Source organism: Pongo pygmaeus, chromosome 15 (assembly GCF_028885625.2).
Source record: "Pongo pygmaeus isolate AG05252 chromosome 15, NHGRI_mPonPyg2-v2.0_pri, whole genome shotgun sequence".
In the NCBI taxonomy this organism is placed as follows: Eukaryota; Metazoa; Chordata; class Mammalia; order Primates; family Hominidae; genus Pongo; species Pongo pygmaeus.
Genome location: NC_072388.2, coordinates 19520686 through 19542365, shown reverse-complemented (window position 1 = coordinate 19542365; position 21680 = coordinate 19520686). Strand labels below are relative to the sequence as shown.

The 21680-nt window shown below is 43.8% G+C and overlaps 1 protein-coding gene across 1 annotated transcript; it reads right to left on the bottom strand.

The window, feature by feature from the left end:
• Positions 1–924: 924 nt before the first annotated feature.
• Positions 925–21638, bottom strand: TOX4 (TOX high mobility group box family member 4). The gene is made up of 9 exons (XM_054448259.2): positions 21388–21638; positions 21108–21176; positions 10601–10843; positions 9424–9684; positions 8870–9100; positions 5578–5658; positions 4702–5451; positions 2546–2709; positions 925–1379 (listed from the first exon to the last, which is right to left on the bottom strand). The coding sequence occupies exons 1-9, from the start codon at positions 21391–21393 to the stop codon at positions 1319–1321; spliced, it is 1866 nt and encodes a 621-aa protein (XP_054304234.1). The 5' UTR covers positions 21394–21638; the 3' UTR covers positions 925–1318.
• Positions 21639–21680: the final 42 nt, after the last annotated feature.

Below are 21680 nucleotides of genomic sequence, written 5' to 3'. Positions count from 1 at the left end.
TAGCCCAGGAGTTCAAGACTAGACTGGGCAACATAGCGAGACCCTATCTCTACCCCTACCCTCCGAAACCATTAAAAAAACAGGAATGCAGGCTGGGTGCGGTGGCTCACGCCTGTAATCCCAGCACTTTGGGAGGTCAAGGCAGGCAGATCACGAGGTCAGGAGTTCGAGACCAGCCTGGCCAACATGGTGAAATCCTGTCTCTACTAAAAATACAAAAAATTAGCTGGGCTTAGTGGCGGGCGCCTGTAATCCTAGCTACTCGGGAGGTTGATGCAGGAGAATCGCTTGAACCTGGGAGGCAGAGGTTTCAGTGAGCTGAGATCGCACCACTGCACTCCAGTCTGGGTGACAGAGTGAGACTCCGTCTCAAAAAAAACAAAAAACAAACAAACAAAAAAACCCACAGAAAACAGGAATGCATAGGATAAAACTATGTACATAGTTGGTGGAGGAGGAGGTTCTCTAGGACAGCACTTCCTGTCTACAAACAGTAAAAATTTGAGTTTTATTTAAAGTTATCACCACTTGGACTATCATGCTGTAAACTTCTGCTTATTCTGTTACAACCAGGTGGCTTCTCTAGTCTGTTTTTCTTTAGATTATGTCTAAGAAATAATGATAGACCTATGGTCTTTTAAAGATAGTTCATCAAACACAAGTGAATACAACTTTAGACTTTGGTGAAACCTCTTACTAATGATGTAGAGTTCCGCCTCTTAGATTCATGAACTGTGATAACTCAGATAAGGATGGTAACTGCAGAAATAATAAAGAGAAATCACTCCTGGGTGATGTCATTTTCCACGTAGCCCAGTGTACCCGTGTTGAAAAGTTTTGTTCTCAAAGCAGTGTACTGATGTGATAATGGGGAATAACATTTTTTTATGAGGGAACCCTTTAAAATGGATGCACACAGTGGCGTTTTCTCCTAGGCTCAAAGCTGAGTACACTCCCGTAATTTTAATAATATTTTAGGCAAGTCCTATGACAATTATGCCAACAAGCTTCTTCAACCCCACCACCACTCCTACCATCTGTATGCTTTGCTTGCCCAGACTCCCTTCACCATTTCCTCTGCTATTACCACTGATACTTCTGCTTGTGGTTGAAAGTAAAAAGCATCTCCAGATTACAGCAAATTCAGTGGCCCTGCTCCATAGCCTGGCCTCTGCTGAAGGAAGAAAAGGGGTGACACATGAACGGCCATCATGGGTTGTGATGAGGCACTACCAGAAGCCCAGCTTGTGTTTCAAAAACAGGCTCTTGGACATGTTCCCAGCAGATAACTCTTCACTGGCTTGGAGAACAGGAAGGACTATTTCACAAACACCACTGTGTTTGAATTTCTAGAGGCTACCCAGGCCAAGAATACATCCCTAAGAGAGAAAAAGACATACACAAACAGAATTATAAACAAACAAGCTGAAACAGAATTACAGCCTAGATACGGTGTTTTTTTTTTTGAGACGGACCTCATGGGTTCACGCCATTCTCCTGCCTCAGCCTCCCGAGTAGCTGGGACTACAGGTGCCCACCACCAGGCCTGGCCAATTTTTTGTATTTTTAGTAGAGACGGGGTTTCACTGTGTTAGCCAGGATGGTCTCAATCTCCTGACCTCGTGAATTGCCTGCCTTGGCCTCCCAAAGTGCGGGGATTACAAGCGTGAGCCACCGCGCCTGGCTGCTACATTCTTTTTATCTGTCTTTTTTTTTTTTGAGATGGAGTCTCACTGTTGCCCAGGCTGGAGTGCAGTGGCGTGATCTTCTTGGCTCACTGCAACCTCCATCTCCCAGGTTCAAGAGATTCTCCTGCCTCAGCCTCCTGAGTAACCAGGACTACAGGTGCCCGCCACCATGCCCGGCTAATTTTTGTATTTTTAGTAGAGATGGAGTTTCACCATATTGGCCCAGCTGGATTTTTTATCTGTTTTAAACAAATAGGTTCCCAGATAATTTCCTACAGCATTATGGTGAGATAGTATCACCTTAGAAATATAACAGTGGGCTTAAAAATCAGAAGTAGAGGCAATGCTAATTTACTGTAGAGTTTTTGAAATAGGAAATAGAAATGCCTTGTCCTACAGCTATAGGAAATTCCCAGGAAAATTTGGGGAAGGGGTAAAATATTCCAACCTTCTCCCCATTTCCCTCACAAATTGCAAATTATTATGTGCTACTTTCCACTTACCATTTCTCCCCAAATTCTAGTTCCCTAAGTAGTCTGATTTGCACTAAGAATTGAAAAGCTAATATTTGCAAACACTAACAGCTTAATGTATTATATTTTTAAAGAGCATACATAAGAGAGGTATGTGGTAACTGAAAAATGTGAACTGCTGATTACGTCATCTTTGGCTTATGTGGCAAATGTAAGCTCTTAAGCAGGGGAGCTTTTCTAGTAGACCAGATAGATATACAGCAACCTACTCTACCTAAGGTAAGGTGACACTGAGATGCTGATTTTATGCTCAAGATTACCATGTTTCCCAATAGAATTGACCAGTATCTGAATTACAAAAAAGGGAACTAACTGTAAGCTCACCTGCAGTGCTTCACCACACACTCATTGCTGCAGTATTCGTTGTCCCAGTCCTTACTCACAATGGGAGGGTTCTCACAACCAGACCTCACACATCGAGGCTGGGGTGAGAGTGCCACAGGAGACCCACTCACCAATTCAACATCCATCTGAGAAGGAGACTCAACCTGTGAGAAGAAGAGAGCACCAAGGTGGATTAGATTGCTCCCTGCCTAGCTAGCTAGGTAGCTAAATTATCTGTAGAAACCAATGAAGCAACAGGTATTACAATTCCTCACACTGGGGGGCAAAACTGCAGAAGAAGGTGAGTTCTTGGTCTCCCCTCTATAGTCCAGCTTCAGAACTTTGCCAAGCAGAATGGCGGAAGATTTTTCCCATCAGGAGAAAGGTGGCCATGTGCTAATGCTTTTTTCCCCCGTTAAGCCTGGCTAGTCAAGTGAAGTAGTGGGAATAGAGAGGTAGTGGGGTTTTTTTTGTTTTTTTTGAGACGGAGTCTTGCTCTGTTGCCCAGACTGGAGTGCAGTGGCACGATCTCAGCTCACTGCAACCTCCGCCTCCTGGGTTCAAGCGATTCTCCTGCCTCAGCCTCCCAAGGAGCTGGGATTACAGGCGCCCATCACCGTGCCAAGTTAATTTTTTTTTTTTTTTTTTTGAGGCGGAGTCTCGCTCTGTCTCCCAGGCTAGAGTGCAGTGGCACGATCTCAGCTCACTGCAAGCTCCGCCTCCCAGGTTCCCGCCATTCTCCTGCCTCAGCCTCCAGAGTAGCTGGGACTACAGGCGACTGCCACCATACCCGGCTAATTTTTTTTGTATTTTTTAGTGGAGACAGGGTTTCACCGTGTTAGCCAGGATGGTCTCGATCTCCTGACCTCGTGATCCGCCCACCTCGGCCTCCCAAAGTGCTGGGATTACAGGCATGAGCCACCACTTCCGGCCCCAGCTAATTTTTTGTATTGTTAGTAGAGACAGGGTTTCACCATGTTGGCCAGGCTGGTCGTGAACTCCTGACCTCAGGTGATCCACCTGCCTTGGCCTCCCAAAATGCTGGGATTACAGGTGTGAGCCAGCACACCTGGCCATATTTATGTCTGTTTTGAAAAAACAATGGTATGAACCAATTAAATTTTTCTGGCTATACCCCCTGCCCCACACACATTTAAAACATCAAGCTAAGGAACTTAAGACCTAGAAGAAATGAAAAGCTTTGTATGTCCAAAGTTTAGGATCCTTGGGTAAACAACTCTGAAAAATAACTGTTTAGGCTATATCCTGTCCAGTTGAACTAGTGACCTCTGCTTAGTTAAGGAGTGGTCTGGGACAGAAGACTGTCTTAACGTATCTCACTAAAAACACTATGGGGCACGCGGTGGCTCACGCCTGTAATCCCTGCACTCTGGGAGGCCGAAGCGGGCGAATCACGAGGTCAGGAGTTCAAGACCAGCCCAATGAACATGGTGAAACTCCGTCTCTAATAAAAATACAAAAAATTAGCTGGGCGTAGTGTTGGGCGCCTGTAATCCCAGCTACTCAGGAGGCTGAGGCAGGAGAATCACTTGAACCAGGAGGTGGAGATTGCAGTGAGCCAAGATTACACCACTGCACTCCGGCCCAGGCAACACAGCGAGACTCTGTCTCAAGAAACAAACAAACAAAACAAAACAAAACAAAACAAAAAACAGGGCGGGTGCAGCGGCTCACACCTGTAATCCCAGCACTTTGGGAGGCTGAGGCAGGCAGATCACCTGAGATCAGGAGATCGAGACCAGCCTGACCAACATGGAGAAACTGTCTCTACTAAAAATACAAAATTAGCCACACATGATGGCGCATCCCTGTAATCCCAGCCACTCGGGAGGCTGAGGCAGGAGAATCGCTTGAACCCAGGAGGTAGAGGTTGCAGTGAGCCGAGATCGCACCATTGCACTCCAGCCTGGGCAATGAGTGAAACTCCATCTCAAACAAAACAAAACAAAACAAAAACCAGTATGAGTACCTTGGGTAGGACAAGTCATTGCTGCAAGGAACTCCCATCTGCAGGATGTTTCGTGCTCCTGGTTGCTGGGCATTAAATGCTAGTAGCAACCCCCACTTTTATTGGGTCAACCAAAAACATTTTTATACATTTCCACTAGACTAAAGACTTAAAAACAAAGGCTCACCTCAGGAACTACATCTGTGATCATCTCACAGATAGTCTCAGGAGAAGTTGCCTCTACTGTATGGGCCTCAGGGCTGTTGTTCATAGGCCGCTCAGGACTACTTTCCACAGTTGGTGGGACTAAGGTAGTCTGCATTTTCAAAGTGGGTAGAGGCACACTCTTGATCTGCAGAGGAGGAGGCTGTTGCTGTAAATTGATTCGAACTTTCTGAGGTGGAGGCTGTTGCATGGCCTGGAGTGGAGGAGGCTGCTGCAGAATGGTAACTTGCTGCTGAGTCGGGGGCTGTGGCATCTGTTGTAATGGAGGGGGCTGTAGTCGGGGTGGAGGCAGTTGCATAGAAGCAGCAGCAGCAGCAGCAGCTGCTGCCTGCAACACTGACCGAGTGACAATCTGGGCTTGCTGACTGGGCTGGATAGTAGCTGTACTGGTTTGGCCTAGTTGGAGCCCCCGGGAGGTCACCACTGTGGCTGGGATAACAGTAACCATCCCTCCTTGAGACATAGTAATGGAAGACGGCAACATTTGTTTGGTAATAATCAACTTGGTGATATTGGGCTGACCCCCAGCTCCAGAAGATGCCTGGTTTGCCACATAGGATGAAAGGGTGGAGTTAACAACAATGGATGGGGACAGGGCAGGGGGCTCTATTGAAGCTGGTGCTGGAGATGCTGGGTCAACAGTAGCCATAGGAGGTGGAGAAGGAGTTTGTGATGGTGGTGCTGGATCCAATTCCACTGTTTCCACAGTGGCCTAAAAGAAGACATAAATCAGTGTATCAATCAATCACTTGGTGGTATTTACTTCTTAAAACTGCTAACAAACACTTCCAGAAAACTTCTTACTGGTTTAAGTATTCATCTATCCTATCCCTCTTACCTGACACTCCTGGTTGTCTTTGTAAGCAGCCAGTGCCTTCAGATACTCTTTCTTGGCAGCCTCAGTTTTCCTCTTATATACCTGCAAAAAAGAGAGTTTAAAACAAACAAACAAAAAAAAACTCCCCATACTCCTAGGAAAGACTGATAGTTCTGTATTATTTATCAATGAATGACAATTCATCTTAGTCTAATCACTGATAAGCTCCATCAGTGAATACAATTCTGAAAGCTAACAGTCAAGACAACCTCCATGGCAGACTCACTCCACTGAGCATACCTCTGAAAGACAACCAATCGACAGGAGTCTGGCAAGAATAGCTACATTTATTTTATTTTGCTACATTTATTTTATTTTATTTTTAATTTTCTTTTAAGACAGAGTCGTGCTCTCGCCCAGGCTCGAGTGCAGTGGCGTGATCTCAGCTCACTGTAAGCTCTGCCTCCCAGGTTCACGCCATTCTCCTGCTTCAGCCTCCCGAGTAGCTGGGACTATAGGCACCTGCCATCACGCCCGGCTAATTTTTTGTACTTTTAGTAGAGACGGGGTTTCACCATGTTAGCCAGGATGGTCTCGATCTCCTGACCTCGTGATCCACCCACCTCAGCCTCCCAAAGTGCTGGGATTACAGGTGTGAGCCACTGTGCCAGGCAAGAATAGCTACATTTTTTTTTTTTTTTTTAAGAGACAGAGTCTCGCTGTGTCGCCCAGGCTGGAGTGCAGTGGCACAATCTCGGCTCACTGCAAGCTCTGCCTCCCGGGTTCACGCCATTCTCCTGCCTCAGCCTCCCAAGTAGCTGGGATTACAGGTCCCCGCCACAACGCCCAGCTAATTTTTTGTATTTTTAGTAGAGACGGGGTTTCGCTGTGTTAGCCAGGATAGTCTCGATCTCCTGACCTCGTGATCCGCCCGCCTCTGCCTCCCAAAGTGCTGGGATTACAGGCGTGAGCCACCGCATCCGGCCAAGAATAGCTACATTTAAGGCAAACATCAACTCATGCTCACTTCTGTAACAAAAATAAACCCTAATCTGCCAGGCGCGGTGGCTCACGCCTGTAATCCCAGCACTTTGGGAGGCCAAGGTGGCCAGATCACGAGGTCAGGAGATCGAGACCATCCTGGCTAACACGGTGAAACCCCATCTCTACTAAAAATACAAAAACAAAACTAGCCTGGCGTGGTGGTGGGCGCCTGTAGTCCAGCTACTCAGGAGGCTGAGGCAGGAGAATGGTGTGAACCTGGGAGATAGAGCTTGCAGTCAGCCAAGATCGTGCTACTACACTCCAGCCTGGGCGACACAGCGAGACTCTGTCTCAAAAAAAAAAATAAGTAAATACAAAATAAACCCTAATCCAAAAACTGTGTCTTAGCCTGGGACTGTGTCTAACCAGTATATTTTCCCTTATGGAATGTGGTAAATTGTTTGCAAAGATGGCCACAAGAACTCCTCCCATATGACCTTTCTCCCTTCAAGAGCTGAAGCCTATTTCCCCTCCTTTGAATCTGGGCTAGCTCTAAAAAGTTTTTAAACTCTAAATCCAAAACAGAAAAAGAAAGAAAAAAATAGGCCAAGTGCGGTGGCTCACACCTGTAATCCCAGCACATTGGGAGGCCAAGGCAGGCGGATCACCTGAGGTTAGGAGTTCGGCACCAGCCTGACCAACACAGTGAAACCCTGTCTCTACTAAAAATACAACATTAGCCGGGTGTGGCAGCACATGCCAGTAATCCCAGCTACTTGGGAGGCTGAGGCAGGAGAATCACTTGAACCCAGGAGGTGGAAGTTGCAGTGAGCTGAGATTGCACCATTGCACTGCAGCCTGGGTAACAAGAGCGAAATTCTATCTCAAAAACAAACAAACAAATAAATAATTCTAAATCCAAACTTGGTAGTGGATTTGAGAGTTAGCCACATCATGCAGCTTATCAAGTAATAGCCTAATTTTATAAATGGGGGAAAAATGAGACTTAGAAAAGTTAAATATCTAAAAACTGAACAGAAGGACACTACGTGAGGAATTATAGGAGACATTATTAGTGGAAAGCACATGGGAAGAGTTAAAGAACCTGGATTGTGTCTCAACTTTGCCACTTAAATGTTATATGACCTTAACTGGGCAGTGGGCTCCAGTTCCCACCTTAAAAGCGGGTAGCTATTTTAGAGAGTTATTGTAAAGATGCAGTACTTTTATAACAATTATTACTATTTTTTGAGATGGAGTTTCACTCTTGTTGCCCAGGCTCAAGTGCAATGGCACGATCTTGGCTCACCGCAACCTCCGCCTCCCGGGTTCAAGCAATTCTCCTGCCTCAGCCTCCCGAGTAGCTGGGATTTCAAGCATGCCACCACACCCGGCTATTTTTTTTGTATTTTTAGTAGAGTCGGGGTTTCACCATGTCAGCCAGGATGGTGTTGATCTCCTGACTTCGTGATCTGCCTGCCTCGGCCTCCCAAAGTGCTGGGATTACAGGCGTGAGCCACCGTGCCCAGCCTGTAACAATTATTATTTATTTGAGCCAGGGTCTTGCTCTGTCACCCAGGCTGGAGTGCACTGGCACAAACATGGCTCATTGCAGCCTTTACATCCTGAACTCAAGCAATCCTCCCACCTCAGCCTCCATAGCTGGGACCAAAGGCGCATGCCACTGCACCCAGCTAATTTTCTGTGAGACGGAGGTCTCCCTATGTTGCCCAGGTTGGTCTCGAACTCATGGGCTCAAGCAATCCTCCTACCCTGGCCTCCCAAAGTGCTGGGATTAAAGGCATGAGCCACCACACTCAGCCTATTAATAATTTTTAAATAGGCCGGGGGCAGTGGCTCACGCCTGTAATCCCAGCACTTTGGGAGGCCGAGGTGGGCGGATCACAAGGTCAGGAGATCAAGACCATCCTGGCTAACATAGTGAAACCCCATCTCTACTAAAAATACAAAAACAAAATTAGCCCAGTGTGGTGGCAAGCACCTGTAGTCCCAGTAGTCCCAGCTACTCAGGAGACTGAAGCAGGAGAATGGCGTGAACCCAGGAGGCGGAGCTTGCAGTGAGCTGAGATCGCGGCACTGTACTCCAGCCTGGGTGACAGAGCGAGACTCTGTCTCAAAAAAAAAAAATTTAAATAGGTTTTCTGGAGTCAGTGTATGGCTGCAACTTCGAAGACAAGGGATGATATTTAAGTGTCATTAACAAACAGCTGATAATAGATAAGGACATGTAAGAAAAAAGAAAACCTCAATTTTTATCTCTTTAAAAACTTCTGGAACATTCACTACTAGTTCCTCAATATTTGCTCACCTGTTTTTGCTCCTCTCCAAGACTATCCCACATGGAGGCCACAATTTTTGAAACCTCGCCAAAAGTGGCATTAGGATTCTGTCCCTTGATGGCAGCCTGTGTATCACGAAAGAATAAAGCATATGCTGAAACTGGTTTCTGAGGTTCATTAGGATCTTTCTTTTTTCTCTTCTTTGGGGCCTTCTGCTTTTTCCCTGCTTCCACCACGACTGTCTTCTGGCTGGGAAGTTGCTGTAGGAGAGAAAAAAAGAGAGAATTACACAATGGACGATGACAAGTATTATGTCTGGAAACTAGCCACATGTATGAAATTTTCAAAAATGCTAAAAATCATGGAAATAGCATTAAAAGACATTAGTCAAATATGGAGAACCAATAAGAATAGGGATTGAGAGGAGAATTATAAACTGGAAATTGGGAGGTGGAACCCCATACCCAGAAAAGAGCAGAGGAGATGGCACGGCAAGGGTAAAGAATACTGATTAGGCTCTGTATCCCAAGCATTTTATCCCAGACTATCACAGCAGAATTGATTTTGACAGGGAATGCCTCACCCTCCGGAAATCCTCAACACCATCCTCGTGAAGTGAACTAGTAGGTGAAGGGGTGGTTGAAAGACGATCTTCAGGTGACTGGGCAGGTGGCAGGATGGTGCCACCCCCTAGGCTCAAACCCAGTTGGGAACTCAGTTCTGACTGATCAATGGTGGTCAACTGGCTATGCCCCATCAAGCCAGATGTCATGTCTGTCATTGGTACATCAATTGTAACAGGTGGGTTGGCACTATACTGAGTTCCTATAGAGTGGTCCAAGTCCTGAGAGAAGCAGAAGGACTAATTAAACACTAAATATAAAAAAACACCACTTTTCCCCCCTAAATTTAAGACAGCTTATAAATTCCCTGCCTACCCAAACTGTATCATTTAAAATACAAAACATAAAATAAATTGTCTTCAAAAATGAAAATAAAAAAATAAGCTTTTTAAGAAAGTACAGAAATTAATGAATTTACTTCTTTGCACTCAAAAGAACTAAAAATAATCAGAGAAGTCGTACTGTTGGACAAGTCAAAGAGCTATCAACTTATTCAGTAATATATAGGTAGTGAGAACACATTGAGTAAAGAAAAACTTCCTATCTGTACCATCCCAAAATAATAGCTTTTAAAATTGTAATACACAGGCAATCAGCATAAATAAGGCCAATATTAAAGTTTGGCATCAAATATAGAGTATGAAGATATGCTACTGGTTCGATGTGCTGGAAGCCCAATATACTGATTTATATTACATACTAATTAATCCACAATACTATATTTGGCTCAGACCTTTTTTTTTTTTTTTTTTTTTTTTTAAGCTCTGTCCTGCTGGCTTCTCAACATGATTCAGGCCATTTTTGAATAAATCCCTCCATGTGCCAGCTATCACATTCAAATTTGAATCCTAGGATGTGAAGGCCATAATAAAAGCAGAAAACACTTTTTCCCAAAAACCACAATAAATAATTTTCAAACCGGACATTGTACAACTTTAAATTATTTTTCAAGTAAAAATCTACCTACATGGTAAATTTCATTTATTCAGGTGAAATTAAGTCTTTGTTGGTGAGCCTTTAGCCACAAGAAGAGAAACAAGTAATACCCAAGTGTAGTAGGGAATAAAGAGTAACTTTTGTCTCCCCTAATGCCATGCCCATTAGCTGGGGAAAGCCTGACAATGTCTTGCCCCTTACCATGGTCAAGCCCCCACTCAGGAGCCCCCCGCCCTGCTCCATCAAGCCATGGGTCATGCCCACAGGCATGTCCAATGTCTGGACCCCATACTGGGCTGAAAAACTGCCATCCTGTGAAGAGGAAGGGTCTGCCAGGTCATCAAAGTGGCCAACCACATCTGAGACAGCCAATGAGGGATCAGAATCCAAGGAGATAGGTGGGATTTCAAATTCCTCATCACCCAAGCTTGGTGTGTGGAATGTCTGTAGGGGAAAAAGGGGGGAAAAGAATTAGTGAAAAGAGGAGAAATGGCATACTACTAAGTGAAGAACATAATGGGGTACTAGAGATTCTCAGGATACATTTTTTCTGCTTAGGATCCTATTTTATAATCAATTTCTTAGAACCTATTATTTTTTACCAATCTCTCTTCTGATACCCTTGGTCATTTGGTACATTCAAGGCTGCTAACATCAGTCACAATTTTCAATTCTTTTATCTCTTTTCTACCATTACCATCTCTTTTGTCCTAAATTATGCCTATTGTTCTAATGAAAAATTCTTTCAGTACCATTACTTAGGACATAGCCTTTATAACCTGTTTATTATGATCCTTGAAATCTCTCTAAAGATTCTAATAGAGCAGTTATTTCACAATTATTACATCTAAACTGTTAGGTCACAGAAATTCACTGTCAGCCAGCCAATTATACTTTGTTGTTTTAGGTTCCTTTCAAACAGATGCTAAAATGTACTGTCATGGGAACTTTATCCCCCTCTAAAATATTTGCACTTAGAGTTTCCTACTTCTTCTCCACTTTAGAAATTATAATGTTAACAACAAATAAAGTTTCCCATTTGTATAGGATTTTCAGAAAACCTCAACAATGCCAAAAATGCTAGTCTTGCTCTGACCAAGCTTCTCTCTAAGAGAGGAAAAGGATTACTCCAGTTGGCTAAAGACCCAATCTCTTCCTCTGAGTCCAACTAGGTCAATAATAACACATTCTTTCTTTTCTGAATGAGCCCACCACTCATGCAGCTAACAGACCAATGTCTAAGATATGTTAACTGCTATGGTTCTGTTTTGACACTAAAATCTAAATGGTGGCATTTACAGCAGTAGACATTTATAAATAATAGCAAGAGACTGCTGTCAGAGAGACCTGGGTACAAGACCTTGAACAAGTTTTTCTTCATCTGTAAAATGGGAATTATAATGGTAATCCCCTTATATGGTTATTATGAGGATAAGTGAGATTTCATGCATAAAAGCTTAGCACATTGCCTGATACATATAATGGCTTAATAACCATCATTAACCATTGTTATGAATGATAATATCCTAATAATGATTACTTTGCCCCCACCCCAACCAATTATAACAGATAATTGGAATTTTAGAAACTTTAAATTCTATCAATCTAACACACAGTATAGTAAATATAAACTGATTCAGATCAAATTCAATAGGTACCAACATTTTTTTTTCATAATTGAACAATGCATTCTTTAGAGTTCCTAAAGATTCCTTTTTTTTTTTTTTTTTTTTGAGATGGGGTCTTGCTCTGTCACCCAAGCTGATCTGGAACTCCTAGGCTCAAGCAAGCCTCCAGCCCCAGCCTCCCAAGTAGCTGGGACTACAGGCATGTGCTGCCACACCCAGCTAATTTTTAAAATTTTTTGTAGAGACGAGCTCTCCCTCTGTTTCCCTGGCTAGTCTCGAACTCCTGGGCTCAAGTAATCCTACTGCCTCGGCCTCCAAAGTGTTGGGCTTACAGACCTCAAGGTTCCTCTAGATCCTGAAAGTTTCTTCTATTATGACCATTTCTGTCCTTTTTTTTTTTTTCTTCTTTGTTGAGACAGAGTCTCGCTCTGTGGCCCAGGCTGGAGTGCAGTGGTGCGATCTTGGCTCACTACAACCTCCGCCTCCCGGGTTCAAGCAATTCTCCTGCCTCAGCCTCCTGAGTAGCTAGGACTACAGGTGTGTGCCACCACGCCCAGCTAATTTTTGTGTTTTTTAATAGAGACGGGGTTTCACCATGTTGGCCTCGATCTCTTGACCTCATGATCCACCCGCCTCAGCCTCCCAAAGTGCTGGGATTACAGGCATGGGCCAGCACACCTGGCAGTTTTTTGTTTTTTTTTTGAGATAGAGTCTCCTTTGTCACCCATGATAAAGTACAGTGGCGTGATCTTGCTCACTGTAACCTCCGCCTCCTGGGTTCAAGTGATTCTCCCACCTCAGGTTCCCAAGTAAATGATACTACAGGTGCACACCACCATGCCAGGCTAATTTTTATTATTATTTTATTTTTGAGACAGAGTTTCACTCTTATTGCCCAGGCTGGAGTTCAATGGCATGATCTCGGCTCACTGCAACCTCCGCCTCCCAGGTTCAAGCGATTCTCCTGCCTCAGCCTCCCCAGTAGCTGGGATTACAGACATGTGCCAGCACGCCCGGCTAATTTTGTATTTTTAGTAGAGACGTGGTTTCTCCGTGTTGGTCAGGCTGGTCTTGAACTCCCGACCTCAGGTGATCTGCCCTCCTCGGCCTCCCAAAGTGCTGAGATCGCAGGCGTGAGCCACCACTCCTGGCCATGACACCAGGCTAATTTTTGCATTTTTTGTAGAGATTGGGTCTGGCCATATTGCCCAGACTGGTCTTCAACTCCTGGGCTCAAGCCATCACCCTGCCTTGACCTCCCAAACTGTTGGGATTACAGACATGAGCCACAGCGCCCAGCCTCTAATTCTGGTTTAATGAAGACATTAGGCCGGGAGCAGTGGCTCACACCTGTAATCCCAGCACTTCGGGAGGCCCAGGTGGGTGGATCACATGAGGCCAGGAGTTCGAGACCAGCCCGGCCAACACAGTGAAACCCATCTCTACCAAAAGAACAAAAAATTAGTCAGGCATGGTGGCACACACCCATAATCCTAGCTACTCGAGAGGCTGAGGCACGAGGATCACTTGAACTCAGGAGTCGGAGGTCACAGCCAAAACTGCACTCCAGCCTGGGCAACAGACCAAGACCATGTCTTAAAAAAAAAAAAAGAAAGAAAAAAGAAAATAAAGGCCGGGTGCAGTGGCTCATGCCTATAATCTCAGCACTTTGGGAGGCCAAGGCGGGTGGACCACCTGAGGTCAAGAGTTCGAGACCAGCCTGGCCAACATGGTGAAAATCCATCTCTACTAAAAATACAAAAATTAGCCAGGTGTGGTGGCAGGTGCCTGTAATGCCATCTACATCAGGAGGCTGAGGCAGGAGAATCACTTGAATCCAGGAGGCAGAGGCTGCAGTGAGCCGAGATTGTGCCACTGTACTCCAGCCTGGGTGACAGAGCAAGACTCTGTCTCAAAAAAAAAAAAAAGACATTGCTAGAAAGAAAATTTCCAGCTAGCAGAAACTAGGGAGAAAAAAGTATGCCTGTGAAATGCCCAATCTCTCTGAATCACATTTGTAAAAGTTTCCTAAAAGACAAAAAGATATATATACAGTTTTCCTTCTCCTTACTGTTTTACTTGGTATGGTAAAAAATCTGCTCGCTGTCTGAGATATAAGTAGCACATGGAGCATAAGAACACACAGTTCTCAGCTGGTAGTGGTGGCTCACACCTATAATCCCAGTACTTTGGGAGGCCAAGGTGGGTGGATCACTTGAAAAGTCGGGAGTTTGGGACCAGCCTGGCCAACATGGAAAACCCCGTCTCTACTAAAAATACAAAAATTAGCTGGGTGTGGTGGTGTGCATCTGTAATCCCAGCTACCTGGGTGGCTGAGGCATGAGAATCGCTTGAACCTGGGAGGTGAAGGCTGCAGTGAGCCAAGATCACATCACTGCACTCCAGCCTGGATGACAGAGCAAGACTGTCTCACACGCACACACACACACACACAAATAACAAAAAATACAGGCAGTTCTTGATGGGAAAACTGAACTTTCCCCAAGAACTGAACTTTTCTCAGTAGTACACAAATCATGTATTTATGGTTTTTTTTTGTTTTTTTTTTTTTAATTTTGAGACAGGGTCTTAGCCTGTCGCCCAGGCTGAGTGCATGGCTCCGTCATCACTCACTGCAGCCTTGAACTCTTGGGCTCGAGTGATCTTCCCACCTTGGCCTCCCAAAGTTCTAGGATTACAAGTGTGAGCCACTGTGTCTGGCCCATAATTTTTGTTATTGTGTGGAAGTTCTTAACTTCCAGTCCATGACTCTTTCTGTTATTTCAGTTTAGGTTTACGTGAGCATTTTTAAGGTAGAAGGTACAAAGATTTTTACCAAATTCTCATACTAAAAAAAAAAAAAAAGTTATAGGAACAGGAAGAAGGATCAAGGGAAACATTTACTGTACTAGACTAATAGTAAAATAGTAGTTTCCAAAATTTTTAAGATACAGATTGCTTTGGCAAAGCAAAGATGTCTATCCTTTTCTGCTTACCACAACAAAACAGCAACTTTGTCAGGATATAAAAATGATACTATTTGTTAATGAGAACCCCAAAAGGATAAAAATTCATATCCAAAACAAGGGACCAGTGTTCCACAAGTGACTACCCCTCATAAACCATCTGGAATGTTCTCCTCGTATACTAAAAAATTAGACATGGCTACATAAAATGAACTGGGCAATGATAACAAAAAAACTAGACATGGAGAGATTCCATTATGTAGGATCGACAAGGCATTCTTTCTATACACCACCCCTTGGGATGTGGAAAAGCTTTGTTATTCAGTACCTATGGCTTTCATGGTGGTTTTCTGGGTTCTGTTTTATTTCTTCCTTTAAGTATGAATAGCAAGATAACTACAATTACCAAGAATACAGAAGGTTAAAAAAAAAAAGGATACAGAATAGTAAACCACATGCTATAGTAAAAATAGAGATTCACTAAAATCTCTTTCACCACAAATGATCTGTAAAATTATGGGTAAAATCCAAAAATGAATATCTAAACTTACTTTATTTTAGTGGATTACATAACCAGATCACACTCTAGACTGTTAAATATAAAACAAAGCTAAAACTGCAGCAAATATTAAAAAGAAGTGGTTTGGACACAGAAAGAGAAAACAGGAACATGATATGCAGTTACCTTCTAACTTAGCTTTCCTTTCCTCCTCTGTTCAATTCCTGGGCCTTTTTGAAGGAGGGGCTGGTTTGGGAATTACAGTTTATAAGCAAAGATGCTTAAATATCAAGAGAACCAAAAAATCAAAAATACCATTTCCCTCCCTTTTTTCATTCTCTGATCCCAAAACATACAATCTATTATTTCTTTAGCTTATTATATATTCATTTTAAGAGAAATTTGTTTTAATCCAACACCTATTTATTCAACAATACACTGGTACTACGGGTCATTTAAATAACTGTTCTTAAAAACTGATGTAGTAATGAAAATTTTACCTATTTAGCCAGAAATAATGAACTGGTTCTAATGTCAGTTACTTTTCCTACTGAAGGATGGGTACCTTTACACCTAATTATTTCCCCAATGTGCTCTAAGCATAATACCACTATATTAGAGCCAACCTGAAAAAGAGAAACAGAAAGATTAAATTGCCTTCAGATCATAGAACTTTCCATCTGAGGCAATGCTATCTCTGGACTGCTACTCTTGAAATTATTACTATTTCTTATTTCATTGCTATACAACTTATGTAAGGTACATAAATTTTAAGTGTATAGCTTAATGGATTTTTTACATACGCAAACATCCAAGTAATCACTATCCAGATCAAAGATGCAGAACATTTCCTTGTGCCCTTTCCAGTGAATACTTCCTTCCCTTCACAACTGGTATCACTATTTTGATAGTTCAGTTTTGCCTATTCTTGACCCTCATTTAAAAATATGAATGAATATAGTGTCTGTCTTCTACTCAACAACATATTGTTTAGATTATCCAATTGCATTTATAATTTAATTTTTTATATCTGTGTAGTATTCCTTTTCACAAATACACCATTTTTTTCTGTTGATAGACATCTGAGTTGTTTTCAGGGTTAAGCTATTAAGAATAAAGTTGTTGTGAACACGTTTTTGGTGAACATATGCAATCATTTCTGTTGTGTACATATCATGGAGTGGAATTTACCTGGTCATAGGTTAGGGGGGCATGTTTATCTTTAGTAGGTACTGCTAGTTTTCCAGTGACTCAATTAATTTACACTCTCACTAGCAATAATTAAGTTATCCACATCCACTGGGCAAGGTGGCTCACAGCTATAATCCCAGCACTTTGGGAGGTTGAGGCAGGTGGATCACTTGAGGTCAGGAGTTTGAGACCAACTTGGCCAACATGGTGAAAACTGGTCTCTACCAAAAATACAAAAATTAACCAGGTGTGGTGGCACATGCCTGTAATCCCAGCTACTCAGGAGGTTGAGGCACGAGAGTTGCTTGAACGTGAGAGGTGGAGATTGCAGTGAGTCGAGATCGCACCACTGCACTCCAGCCTGGGCAACAGAGCAAGACTCTGTCTCAAAAAAAAATTATCCACATCCTTGCCAACTCTTACTGGCAATTTGGACGTCTTCTTTTGTGAAGTGACTGTTCAAATCTTTTGCCTCCTTTTATTTTATTTTTTTGAGACAGAGTTTCTCTCTTGTTGCCCAGGCTGGAGTGCAATGGTGCAATCTCAGCTCACCACAACTTCCACCTCCCAGGTTCAAGCAATTTTCCTGCCTCTGCCTCCAGAGTAGCTAGGATTACAGGCATGCGCTGCCACACCTGGCTAATTTTCTATTTTTAGTAGAGACGGGGTTTCTCCATGTCGCTCAGGCTGGTCTTGAACTCCCGACCTCAGGTGATCCACTCGCCTCAGCCTCCCAAAGTGCTGGGATTACAGGCATGAGCCACCACGCCTGGCCTTTGCTTCCTTTTAAATTGGATTCTTTCTTTTACTCCGCAGAAGTACTTGATATATTCTGAATATGAGTTAGATAGATGTATTGTAATTATCTTCTCCCAGTCTGTGGAATGCCTATTTGTTAATCATGTTTTTTGATGAAAAGAAGTTCCTAATTACAGTGGAGTCCAATTATTCATTTTTTTTAATGGTTAGAACTTTTTATGGGCAACTACTTTTTTGGGGAGGGAGGGTCAGCAAAGTCTAAAAATTTCCTCTCGTAAAAAAAAAACTTTTTTTTAATATTACCTTTACCTACTTCTAAGATATATTTGGGATGGCTCACAGTAAAACCATAACCCCATTAAAATGAAAGTTATAAAACAACCATTACCACCACTACCAAGGGAAAGGGAAGGTGTAGAAGTTGTAATGAGAAAATGGAGAACTGTTAACAATGACAGGAGCCTTAGGCAAAAGGAAGCTACTGAAATTGAGCCTAAAACTTAGCTATCAGTTTCTTGGCAAAATAAAATAAGATTTCTTAAGTCACAAAAACAAAGGACAGATTCAAAACTGGAAAGTTTCTTTCTTTTTTATTATAATATTACTTATTAATACTTTAAATTTACTTTTCTTCACTATACACCATGATTCTTCATGGGAAGTTTCTTGATGTGAAAAGGAGCCACTTCTGTCCTGGCATGGTGGCTCACACCTACAATCCTAGTACTTGGGAGGCCAAGGTGGGAGGATCGCTTGAGCCTAGGAATTTGAGACCAGCCTGGACAACATGGTGAGATCCTGTCTCTATTAAAAACAAAAGCAAAAGCAAAAAGGAACCACTTTTTTTTATGTGGCTACCTCTTGATTGTTCAACTTCATAAATGGGGTAGAGAATTAAGAACAGTGGGTAAACTTGAAAGCTACTTGTATTTAATTTTAAAATGCACTTTCGCATGAATGAGGCCAACGTAAAATTTATAACACTCTAAATAACAAAATTTAAACTGTGGAGACCTGATTGAGGAGACATTGGGAATTTCATGCAGATAAGTCCAATGTGAGATTTGCAACACTCAAATAATGAAATTTAAAAATGGAGATCTCACTTAGAAGAAACTGGCAACTAAGAGTGCAAAGCACCAAGCAGATTTTAGCTGTTTTTTTTTTGTTGTTTTTTTTTTTGACGGAGTCTTGCTCTATCACCCAGGCTGGAGTGCAGTGGCACAATCTTGGCTCACTGCAGCCTCTACCTCCCAGGTTCAAGCAATTCTCCTGCCTCAGCCTCCCAAGTAGCTGGGATTACAGGCATACGCCACCAAACCTGGATAATTTTTTGTATTTTTAGTAGAGACGGTGTTTCACCGTGTTAGCCAGGATGGTCTCGATCTCCTGACCTCATGATCCGCCTGCCTCGGCCTCCCAAAGTGCTGGGATTACAAGCGTGAGCCACTGCGCCCGGCCGATTTTAGCTGTTTTTGTTTGTTTGTTTGAGACGGAGTCTCACTCGTTCACCTAGGCTGGAGTACAATGGCACGATCTTGGCTCACTGCAACCTCTGCCTCTGAGGTTCAAGCGATTCTCCTGCCTCAGCCTCCTGAGTAGCTGGGATTACAGGTGCACACCACCACACCCAGCTAATTTTTGTATTTTTAGTAGAGATGGGGTTTCACACGTTGGTCAGGCTGGTCTCAAACTCCTGACCTCGTGATCCGCCCACCTTGGCCTCCCAAAGTGCTGGGATTACAGGCATGAGCCACCGCACCCGGCCTCTGTTTTTTAAAAATTAATTATTGTTATTTTTTTATAGGGACAGAGTTTGATCACATTGCCCAAGCTGGTCTAGAACTCTTGGGCTCAAGCAATTCTCCTGCCTCAGCCTCCCAAACAGTTGGGATTACTGGCACGAGCCACTGTGCTGGGCCCAGATTTAGGTTTTATATCATTTCAAAGTTTGCTGCATACTAGATTCACACCTACCCTGCTTATGAGAATAATAAATAAAAGCAACAAAAAAGTTAAACTGGCACCGAGCACATTGGCTCATGCCTGTAATCCTAGCACTTTGGGAGGCTGAGGTAGGCACATCACTTGAGGCCAGGAGTTCAAGACCAGCCTGGGTAACAGGGTGAAACCCCGTCTCTACTAAAAATACAAAAAAAAAAAAAAAATTAGCTGGGTGTGGTGGCGCACACCTGTATTCCCAGCTACTTGGGAGGTTGAGGCAGGAGAATCACTTGAGCCCAGGAGGTGGAGGCTGCAGTGAGCCAAGATCGTGCCACTGCACTCCAATCTGGGCTACCGGGAGACTGTCTCAAAAAAAAAGAAAGAAAAAAAAGTTAAACTAGCAACTGCCCCTTGTCAACCCCATTTTCATCCATGAAAACGTTAGGATTATAGGATAAGCCCATGCGACAGCCACTGACAATTCTTGGTACAAAAAAACTGATGCCAATGGTCCACACCACTTTTGAAAATAAACATAAAAATCCTCAAAAAATGGAAGATGGTTCAAGACTTCAGTTTCTCAAAGACAGAAATTTTTGTCTGTTCCACCATTCTCTTTTGCCTCTCCTAAACAAGTGATACATATCTATATTATGACAATATTTCAACCAAAATTTTTTAACAAATACTTTAGGGTTTCATCATAACCTTTACTTCTACTTTAAAACAGCATAACAAACTATAATTACAGCTGTTTGACAGCTGGGGAAACTGTGACATACAAAGATGAAGTAATGTGCCCAACGTCTGAGTCACCGGCAAATTGAAACACATGTCCTACTCAACTCCTTTACGTTCTCTAGCAGCTATTTCCTTTCCTCCTGGCATTAGCAAAACAAGCTGACACCATGTAGGTAAAGGTAACCACAAATTTTTTATCAAAGTAGGAAATTTAGGCCGGGCGCAATGGCTCAGGCTTGTAATCCCAGCACTTTGGGAGGCCGAGGCGGGTGAATCACCTGGGGTTAGGAGTTCGAAACCAGCCTGGCCTATATGGTGAAACTGCATCTCTACTAAACATACAAAAATTAGCCAAGCGTGGTGGCGCACGCCTGTAATCCCAGCTACTCGGGAGGCTGAGGCAGGAGAATCGCTTGAACCCGGGAGACAGAGGTTGCTGTGAGCCGAGATCGCACCACTACACTTCAGCCTGGGCGATAAAGCAAGACTGTCTCAAAACAAAAGAAAACCAGCAGGAAATTTAAATGAAACAAATTTAAAAAGACCCCTTCAACAGAGTTCGTTCCAGAAATGAACACACGCTGTTCCACGGTTAACCCTCTGCTAGGTAAGCGCCTCCCCTCACCCCAATTTCTTCAGCTGCTGAAACATTTTCTTTCCACTGCGATCCCCTAAGATTATTGTAGCTATTTCTCCCCAGAGAAAGGAGACAATTCCACTCTGTCTTCTAATCCAGAATCCCTTTTCTCTTTAAACAGGTTATCTCTTTCCAATACCTTGCTTTCTGATGACAGCAACTTCCCAAGACTTCCCCAGATAGTCCCCATAGGCTCTAGAAGCAACCGCCACTTTTCTCTAAACACCAATTGCGGCCCTTGGTTCCCAGCCCCCGTCCCCGGAGTCCGTGCTCTCCTCCCCACTACCCTACCCACCCGCTGCCTCAGGCCCTTCCCCCCGCGGCGTCAGCAGCTCTTGCTCACCTCGGCCCCTGACAGGAAGGGGTGCGAAGGCCCTGTGATCGTCAGGTAATTGTCATTTCCTCCGGGAAACTGGAAACCAAAAGAAAGTCGCGGGGATAAGTTAGGGGGAGCAGGGAGTCAGCTTGGAGCGATGGCTTCTGACCCCGACATTCTGACAACACTCCCCAAACCCCGCTCTCTCTCCTCTCCCGTCAGTCGCCTCTCCGCCCGGCTTCCCGTCTCTGCTTCAACCCGGTCGGCCACGTTCTCTCGCCAGCCTTCTTAGCTATCAAGTTCCTACCTCCATCTTCACACAACCGCTCCCACCGTCTCAGACCCTCATCGCTCCCACCGCCCCCACTGGTCTCGGAACTGCCGTCACTTCCGCAAGGACGTGCGTTACTCTCTGCTGATTGGAAGGAGCGCCGTGGGGGCTGCAGCGAGTCAGGCGCTGGGCTATCGCCCCCTGGAGTTTGGAGGGATAATGGCATGTAGAAGTGCTACAGGCGTTCCTGGAGGTGGCGTTGGGTACTCCCGACCTAAGGATGATTTCTGGAGAGAGCAATAGAGACGTGATCTGGGCTAGAGGAGCCG

What these genes read in the sequence shown, in the direction of transcription:
- TOX4 (XM_054448259.2), bottom strand. An exon ending in TTGGAGAGGAGCAAAAACAG is followed by an intron (nt 5,659 to 8,869) that starts GTGAGCAAATAT and finishes TCTTTTTTGCAG; the next exon opens with GTATATAAGAGGAAAACTGA. An exon ending in TCACAGATGTAGTTCCTGAG is followed by an intron (nt 2,710 to 4,701) that starts GTGAGCCTTTGT and finishes TTCTTCTCACAG; the next exon opens with GTTGAGTCTCCTTCTCAGAT.